General features: G+C 47.9%; 1 protein-coding gene across 1 annotated transcript; it reads left to right on the top strand.

Annotated features, from left to right (window-relative positions):
- The first annotated feature begins 4276 nt into the window (after positions 1-4276).
- LOC145823067 (uncharacterized) lies at positions 4277-5849 on the top strand. The gene is made up of 3 exons (XM_082922064.1): positions 4277-4879; positions 4962-5060; positions 5269-5849. Exons 2-3 carry the CDS (start codon positions 4977-4979, stop codon positions 5710-5712), a joined length of 528 nt encoding a protein of 175 aa, XP_082778190.1. The 5' UTR covers positions 4277-4879; positions 4962-4976; the 3' UTR covers positions 5713-5849.
- Positions 5850-9490: the final 3641 nt, after the last annotated feature.

Consider the following 9490-nt stretch of genomic DNA (forward strand, 5'->3'; position numbering starts at 1 on the left):
GCACAAAAGAGGGTTCGGAAGTCCGGAGGCAAGGCTCACGGCCGCGACTCTGAAACTTCTGAACGAGCACATTATGCAACATCACCAAGCGCTCAACTGGTGACGTCTAAGTCTTAAGGTCGGTCAAAAATGGGGTGTCTACAGTTGTCCCTCTTTGACAGAACTCGAAAGTCACAAGTGACGGGAGTGAATGTCAAAGCCCAGAGACGACCCATTTTTGACAAGGCCGAAGACTTAGACAAACGTACAAAGTAAGCAGAGATGTGCCCGTAGGCAGGCCCGCAAGCAGGGGGGGCAAAATGCAAAGCGATATGCAAGAAGCCGAACATAACTCAATGATCATGCAAATGTAGCAAGCTGTAATGAAGCAAGTATTCGCAAATAGATGCAACAGTTTTAAGCAAGAATGCAAAGCAACAACTACATTTCATGCAGTTAAGAATGCGGAGAATTATTCAATCCTCGCCACGTCTCACACGGAGAAGATACGATACCTGCGCGATTCGTCTGGTCGCACCAGCCTCAATTGAACCATACATACAATATCGTGCCTGCAAAAGAGAGAAATTGCAACAAGTACAACATGCTACCAACACATATCCAATGTGATTCTGGAAGTTTGACATACGCAGTGCTGGTGAGTGAATGCATCGCAATGCGAGAGTGGAACATGCGTGACAACGCATGCTCAAGCATAGAGGTATGCCAATATCAAGAAATGTGCATAAAAATGTGAGTAAGCTCACGAGAATGCAAGTTATGTGCATGATAGTGCGAAACGAGCATGAATCAGGGTGCCCGTTTGTCATGAAATAACGAGTACGGAAATGCGTGTTTCGGCGAAAGCGACTCGATCACGGCCTCCGATTCGCTTCCCGGAAAGGCTACAACTCATTCAAAAAGGATACACTTTGATTTTGATGAATGATGATGAGACACATGTCAGATCTTGAAGCTGAAGTTCCGGCAGAGCAATTTCACAACCGGAAGTGTACTTTTCTTAAACTTTTTCAGGTCTCGGGAACTCCGATCTTCCTCAAAATTTGCAGGGAGGTAGGTGAGCCTGTGAGGGACATGGCCGGCCGGTTTTATGGGAAGGGGGAAGTGGCCGGCTGGTTTTACAAAAAGTGGATGGCTGGCCGGCCGATTTTCCAAAAAGGAAATGGCTGGCCGGCTAGAAAAGGTGGCCGGCCGGCCATATGCCCAAATCCGAGGGCATTTTGGTCTTTCACCTCCTTTCTTCATGCTCTCTCACCCCAAGACTTGGAGCCTATATAATGCAGCCGAGATCTTCTCCTCTCTTGCCTCCTACAACACTTTCTTCTCCAGATCTGAGTTCCATACGCGTTTTCCAACGCCCCACGCAAGTTGTTTCCGCAAAAATATTCAGTTTCAAGCACTTTGAAGCGATTAAATTTCGGTTTCGGAGCTTCTTTTCTCATTTTCGCCACTTGAGGTAAGTTTGTCTCAATATTGGGAAGATTTTCTCGGGAGTTGACTTTTGTTGACTTTTTATTTCCCGAGAGTTGACTTTTGTTGACTTTTTCTAATTTTGACTCATTTTCGCTCATTTTTGCTCCTTTTGTAGATTCTTTGAAAATGACGGGTAATTCTCCCCATGGTGGAGGCTTTCCAGGTGCTGGGGACGATTTTGATCCTATGACTTTGCCTCCGAGGGTCCGGCCTTTTATTCCCGGGAGGTACAATCCGCCAGCACATGTCCTTCCGCGTGTCGTTTTCCGTCATTTCACTAGCTTTAACGAGCGAGCACCTGGGGATCTGCTTCTCCGAGAGCCAGAGCATCACCTCTCTCATGAGGCCCGAGAGGTATTTACTTCGTTTTCTGTATTTTTCGTACATTTCGCACCTTTGCCATGCTTGAACACGCAGTTTAGCTTATGACATAGTACTTTGCTTGCATCCTGAACATGTGGTTTTAAACACTCGAATTTCTGAACACTCGGCTCATTAATTAATTGCGAACGCCCAGTACATTAGTTAAGAAATGAACACACGGCTCAAACACTGATTTGTCGAACACACAGCCCGAATTTGAAAGTGAACACACAGCCCACACTTTAAATTTTCTGAATACACAGCCCAGATTAGAATAGTGAACACGCAGCCCACACTGATTGAAAGTTGAACACGCAGCCCAAACTTTAATTTTCTGAACACGCAGCCCAGATTAGAATAGTGAACACGCAGCCCAAACTTTAAATTTTCTGAACACGCAGCCCAGATTAGAATAGTGAACACGCAGCCCACACAGATTGAAAGTTGAACACGCAGCCCAAACTTTAATTTTCTGAACACGCAGCCCAGATTAGAATAGTGAACACGCAGCCCACACAGATTGAAAGTTGAACACGCAACCCAAACTTTAAATTTTCTGAACACGCAGCCCAGATTAGAATAGTGAACACGCAGCCCACACAGATTGAAAGTTGAACATGCAGCCCAAACTTTAAATTTTCTGAACACGCAGCCCAGATTAGAATAGTAAACACGCAGCCCACACAGATTGAAAGTTGAACACGCAGCCCAAACTTTAATTTTCTGAACACGCAACCCAGATTAGAATAGTGAACACGCAGCCCACACAGATTGAAAGTTGAACACGCAGCCCAAACTTTAAATTTTCTGAACACGCAGCCCAGATTAGAATAGTGAACACGCAGCCCACACAGATTGAAAGTTGAACACGCAGCCCAAACTTTAAATTTTCTGAACACGCAGCCCAGATTAGAATAGTGAACACGCAGTCCACACAGATTGAAAGTTGAACACGCAGCCCAAACTTTAATTTTCTGAACACGCAGCCCAGATTAGAATAGTGAACACGCAACCGACACAGATTGAAAGTTGAACACGCAGCCCAAACTTTAAATTTTCTGAACACGCAGCCCAGACTTTAAATTTTCTGAACACGCAGCCCAGATTAGAATAGTGAACACGCAGCCCACACAGATTGAAAGTTGAACACGCAGCCCAAACTTTAAATTTTCTGAACACGCAGCCCAGATTAGAATAGTGAACACGCAGCCCACACAGATTGAAAGTTGAACACGCAGCCCAAACTTTTCACTTCTGAACACACGGCTACTTCATTTTATTTGCATGCAGTTATTTCACTTCATCGGCACACAGACCATTTCATTCCATTGGCACACAGCCCAATTTATTTCATTGGCACGCGGCCCATTTCATTTCATTATTGACACGTGTATACATTTTGAATGCAGGTTAGTTCTCGCAGTGTACGAGGATATGGCTCTACTGCCGCGAGGGATTGGTATGCTGAGCTCCCGGAGGCTGTCCGGGATTTAGTAGACTTGGCAGGATTCGGGGCTTTCTGCATTGGGTTGTCACGTTGTTCTGCCAGGAGGACTTTGATGGCAGCCTTGGTAGAGAGATGGTGGGACACCACCAACTCCTTTCATTTTTCTGCCACTGGAGACATGACCATGACGCCTCTAGATTTTGCTGTGTTGACTGGCTTGGACATAGGAGGTTGGACCATCCCCTATGAAAAGGATATGGACGAGTGGGAGGCCGCTTGGATGTATCTATTGAGGGCTCGCCCGCCTGTTGACAGGGTTTCTGGGAGAGTCCGATACACTTGGTTCTCTTCCCACTTCCGGCGGGCGGAGATGGTGCCCGAGACTCCTGAGGAGACGGAGCAGTACGCCCGTGGTTTCCTTATGTTCCTCTTCGGGACTACCCTGTTTGCCGATAAAGGGAACACAGTCGGGTTATATTTGCTGAGCGCTCTGGTTGACCTATCACAGGTCAGTAGATATGACTGGGGTGGCGCCGGCCTGGCTACCCTTTACTTTTATATGAGCGCGACCTCCCGCCGGCGGGGCGATTTACTTGGCGGCTACTGGAGAGCCTGGGAGGTACTTTTCTGTCCCCTTGATTTGCATTTCTGCTTTTCATTACTTGTACATTACACACACAGTGCACTTTTATAGTCTGTATTTTGCTCTCAGCATTTCGTACTTACATTCTGCACTGCTTTCCTCAGCTATGGGTCTATGTATACTTCCCAGCATTAGCCCCAGAGTTGGAGGTGGCAGGGCCCCCCATGACCCCATATTCACTAGTGTTCGAGGGCCCGCACAGGCAGAGACCCCGAGAGACCCTCATTTACCTGCGACAGTACTTTGACACTGTGCAGCATCCGGAGGTACTCCAGAACTTTCAGTTCCTTTCATTTTCATCTTTGATTTGTTCTGTATATTCCCGATTTCTGATTGGTTTATGCATTTATCATCCGCAGATCTCATGGCAGCCTTGGGCGTCCCTGGGTGATGGTCTCCGACTTCAGTATACCGGAGGGTCGGACACCTCCCAGTATAGGGTCCTGCTCGAAGGGCCGGTTGGCAGGGCATGGTTTCTGGGGGAACGCTTTCTGCGTCAGGTATGGGGGTATCTTTCTCAGGATCCTCCCGCAGTACCCCCAGTCAGTATGCGGACTGCTGACAGACTCTCTTTCTCGGAGGTAGTCGGCGCCATGCTGGGTAGTGATGCTTTACTATATCTTGAGGAGGGGGACTACGCCACTTACCGTCACATATATTTGATGCCTCCATTGACGGGAGCCCGTACCCCGATGACGAGGCCTGCTGGTATGTCATCCTCGGGCCAGGCTCGGGCTCGGGCTGCAGACGCCCCTTCTACTAGTAGGGCTGGTACATCTAGAGGTGGGGGTAGACCGGTTCCTCCGATTCCGTCAACTTATCCTCATCCTGGATGGCCAGATATGCCAACTGAGTTGATGGCGTGGCAGTATGGGGCTATCTCTCCGACCCCGATCCCGCTAGAGCCTCCGATGCCCAGTGATCGATACGCCATTGATCCTGACTCACCGCTGGTATGCTCCACTGTTTTTCATTCATCATTCAGATGTTTAGACATTCTTTTGTTCACTGATGATTATGAGCTCATATTTGCAGCCACCGTGAGGGTACATGGAGGAGGTGGTTGGACTGGTGGCCACACTCGAGGGCATGGTCCTGCGTAGGGAGGCACAGTTGTCTGTCGCGGGCATTCAGGTACCTTTCAGTTTTCTGGCATTTATCATACTTCTGATGACATGCTGATTTCTACTGCATCGATAGACTACTTGTGTAGAGCACATCTGACACACACCCCACTTGTACACTGTATTTACATGCACCCACCTCACGTAGCCTTTGCTTGTATCTGCATCTGATGTATATATTTGGACTGATGTATTTGAATTGAACTCTTTGTTTTCAGATGCCTTCATGGTCCGGTCAGCCGCAGGCCAGGCCACCTGGGCCTCCTTGGGGAGCTGGGCCATCTGGGCCTTTTCAGGGAGTTGGGTCATCCGGGCCTTTTCAGGGGGCTGGGCCATCTCGGCCTTTCCGAGGAGCCGGGCCATCTAGGCCTTTTCAAGGAGCTCGAGGAGGGCCTGTCCGCAGACGCAGGGCTCACGTTGTGGAGGCGGAGCCTGATGAGGAGGAGGAGGGGGAGGATGATGAGGAGGAGGAGGAGGCTACCGACCGTCAGTCAGAGACATCTGCTGAGGAGGGGGGCTCCGGTCGTGGTTCGGGGAACAGAGGCGAGGCTGAGGGGGATCCTGAGGATGACAGCTCCGACTCAGATGATGATGATGGTGCAGAGGTTGTTCTGCAGAAGAGGATGAGGAGTGCTTCTCATTCCCGCTCCCGAGGACATTGATGCTGCTGTTTCCTGCTTTATTTTTCTTTTTGCTAGTAGTTTGTAGCACTTTGCACATTGTTAGGCAGTTTTATTTTTTGTAAAACTTGTACCTTTGTTTGTTGTAAAGCATGATGGAATGAAACAACTTTTGAAAAGGTGTTTGTATTTTAAACTTTAGCATCTTATCGCATCATTTTATTTTGCACAAAAATGAAATTGAATGGTAATGTGCGTTGTGTAATCACCAAGTCAGGTAATGAACCGACGCAACAAACTAAGCAACTCAACTTACTAAGATATAACAGAACCTTTAGCAAGTTTACAACTCGATAAACAAAATGCAATAATGTTGACAACGCAAATAAACAAGACTTAAACAAAGATTGCTTAAACAGAGCGTAATGACTCAAAAACACGAAACACGTCTGCTCGACAAACAACTCGATAAGCAAAACAACAACTCGATAATCAAAACAACAACTCGATAAACAAAACTTGGCAACAACAGAGTGTACTTCGGACGATCTGGGCACCGGAACACATCCGAAACAGAGGGAAATGAAGGCCTTTGACTCTCCCGTTGCTTGGAAATGCTTGAAACTTTCCCTCGAAGGGTAAAACAGGGCCAAGGGGATACACTGCAGCATTGCCGGCCACCTTTGGGAGTTGGTCGGCCAATTTTGTGGAGAGAGGGAGCCGGCCGGCCAGTTTTTGAAAAAGAAAATGGCCGGCCAGCCAGAAAAGGTGGCCGGCCGGCCACTTATTCCTGCAGCCACCTGGTTTTTGACACGTGTCCCCGTGAATAGTGTTTTTCCCTCTATAAAAGCCTCAACTTCGGGAACATTCATTTCATCTTAGTTTTACACAAAGATGGAGGCGTTTCTCGCGGAAAATCTTGCATCTTGGATCTCTTCTCTAGATGGCTCGGAAAAGCTGAACTTCCGGGGTTTTGGCTTGAATGCACTATTCACGCTGAGCCGTACCCCGCTACAGCTCCCTTTTCTCCATGCCGCGGCAAGGTTCTGGAACCCAGTGACGCATGTTTTTAGCTTTGGCGGCCAAGAGATGTGTCCTACTTTCGAAGATTTTCAGGTTTTGATGGAGTCTGAATGCTCTGAAGTGATCTTGCCCCAGCTCCGTTTTGGCCATGCTCAGGCTTTAGGGCGGATGTGTGGGCTCACGGCGCATGACGCTCGATCTCTGATCTGCAGTGGGGAGCTGGACATCCTCGGCTTGATCCATCGTTTTTCCGACGCCGGTGACCGCAGCAACCATTATTGGCAGGGTTTCCGGCAACACGCCCTCTGCTTGTGTTTGTTGTCTCACTTTCTGCTTTCCTCGGGCTTCGGCGGGGCTAGCATTCGCCTGATTGAAGTTGCCCAAGGCTTGAGGGAAGGAAAGAGCTGTATTGCCATGACCTTGGCCGAGACACTGATGGGCTTAGATTCTGTCTATCGCCGGGAGGCGACTAGGTTTGCTGGGAGTCCACTGCTGCTGCAGGTAATGTTTCCCACCCAACCTTACATATATATTTGCTCACATCACTCAACCCTCAGGCTCGGTTTTTCTCACAAAACCCTTGTCTTACTTTTCTCTCATCGTACATCTCTCTGTTCTTTATTCTCTCATTTTCCATCCCTCCCCCAGGTATGGTTAATGGACAAGTTGCAGGTTGTGGACTCTTGCCCGGCCTATTCAGCTCGAGGCTACTTCTTTCGGCAGCGCCTAGTCAATGCTCTTGACGAAAGGTGGTGGTTCGATTGGATGTGCAATTTGTCCGCAGACGGCATTTCTTGGCGTTGTCCTTGGCTCAACCTCCCGGCAATGAGCTATAGTATGACTCGGCTGATTGGGATCCAATTGATTGGTCTAACTCACTGCGTATTTTATTTTTCGTTCCGGTTCCTGCGTCAGTTTGGTCATGATCAGACCTGCCCACCTGAGGGGATTGAGTACCCAACTGCTTTCCCGGTCCGGGGTGCACAGCTTGCCCGATATGCCTCAGCGTGGAGGACTAGAGAGCTCCTGGCCCCTGCTTCCACTTTCAGTTGCACTTTGTCCGATGAGTGCTTGGATTGGCTCAATGAGGAGGCGTAGGTTGGGCCTAGCTTGGCATCAGATGCTTCGTCCAGCTCTGGGAGGGGACGTAGAGATATTTGATTCAACTATGCCCCAAATTTATTGCTTATTTAGCATTTTCAAGTTTTCTTTATGAATGTACTAAAAAAAGCAACCTTGATTGTATGCAAGAGCAGGAGAACTCTATTTTGAAATCAATGAAATTGAAGGTTATGGTACTGAAAATTTTCCGCTTAGGGTCCAAAAATGGTCTTAGTCGTAAAAAGATTAATTTGAACAAAGTCGACTTTTATTAAAACTTTTCAAAACTATTTTCGATGTGGATCAGAAATGGACACGCCAAAGATCTGTCACTGAGACGCACAACTCCAGATCCCCGCAACTGGAAAGTTGACCCTAGTCTGAAGAATAATGCGGCACTGCACGGCAACGGAAAGTTGCCCCTAGTCTGAGTAACTTTGCACCATCGCAGCAACGGAAAGTTGCCCCTAGTTTGAACAGCACTGTACCGGAGATCGCGATAAATGCTGATGGATAAAGATGACTGAGATGATCGAAATGGACAGAGTTGATCGGGGAAAAGTTTATGGCTGAACTTCAATGTGAAGTTGCCTACGTATCCCAAAGATGGGAATCAAGCCTTACGTAGTTCAGGCCAAGGTTCACTCGAGTATTTTCACTCTCCTTTTGCGCTCTAACTTTTGCCAAGGCCGCCCTTTGCGGGTTTTCAACCTTGCGAGCTCAGTTTTTATATTTTCTATTTGTGCTCTGACTTTTGCCTAGGTCGCCCTTTCGGGTTTTCGGCCTAGCGAGCCTCTCAAGGGTAATATTTCTTCAACTTGTCCATATTGATCGGCTGTGAGAACTCCAAGCCATCTAGATCCATCAGAACCACAGCTCCACCTGACCAGATAGCTTTGATGATGTAAGGACCAGTCCAATTGGGTTTGAACTTGCCCCTTGGGTCGTGGATGGGAGCTCGGTTGTCTTTGAGCACCAAATCTCCTTCTTTCAGATTCCTGGACTTAACCTTCTTGTTGAAGGCCCGGGCAATTCTGCGTTGATAGCCTTGGATGTGGTACAGTGCTTTCAGTCTTCTTTCATCAAAGAGCATGAGTTCTTCGAATCTGCTTTGCTGCCAATCTGCTTCGGCTATTTGGCACTCAGCCAATACTCGTAACGACGGAACCTCAATCTCGATGGGTAGAACAGCCTCCATTCCATAGACCAATGAATATGGAGTTGCTCCAGTAGAAGTTCTGATTGAAGTCTTGTAGCCCCACAGAGCAAATGGCAGCTTGTCTGGCCAATCCCGATTGGTTCCCACCATCTTCTGCAGTATATGCTTGATATTCTTGTTGGCGGCCTCAACCGCTCCGTTGGTCTGCGGCCGGTATGTAGATGACTTATGGAAAGCCACATTGTATTTTTCCAACAAGTCTATCATTTCTTTCTTGAAGTGGGAACCATTATCTGAAATTATCTCGTTTGGCACCCCGTAGCGACAGATGATGTTGTTTCTGATGAACTTTGCGACGTGCGACGCCTTCAACACCGCGTATGATTGGGCCTCGACCCACTTTGTGAAATAATCTATCGCTACTAGGATAAACTCATGCCCGTTTGACCCCTTCGGGATAACAGCTCCGATCACATCAATTCCCCAAACCGAAAAAGGCCATGGTGAAGTCATGTTGTACAGCTTTGACGGCGGGAT

This window comes from Camellia sinensis, chromosome 3 (assembly GCF_055761805.1).
Source record: "Camellia sinensis isolate YWXY chromosome 3, ASM5576180v1, whole genome shotgun sequence".
Lineage (NCBI taxonomy): Eukaryota > Viridiplantae > Streptophyta > Magnoliopsida > Ericales > Theaceae > Camellia > Camellia sinensis.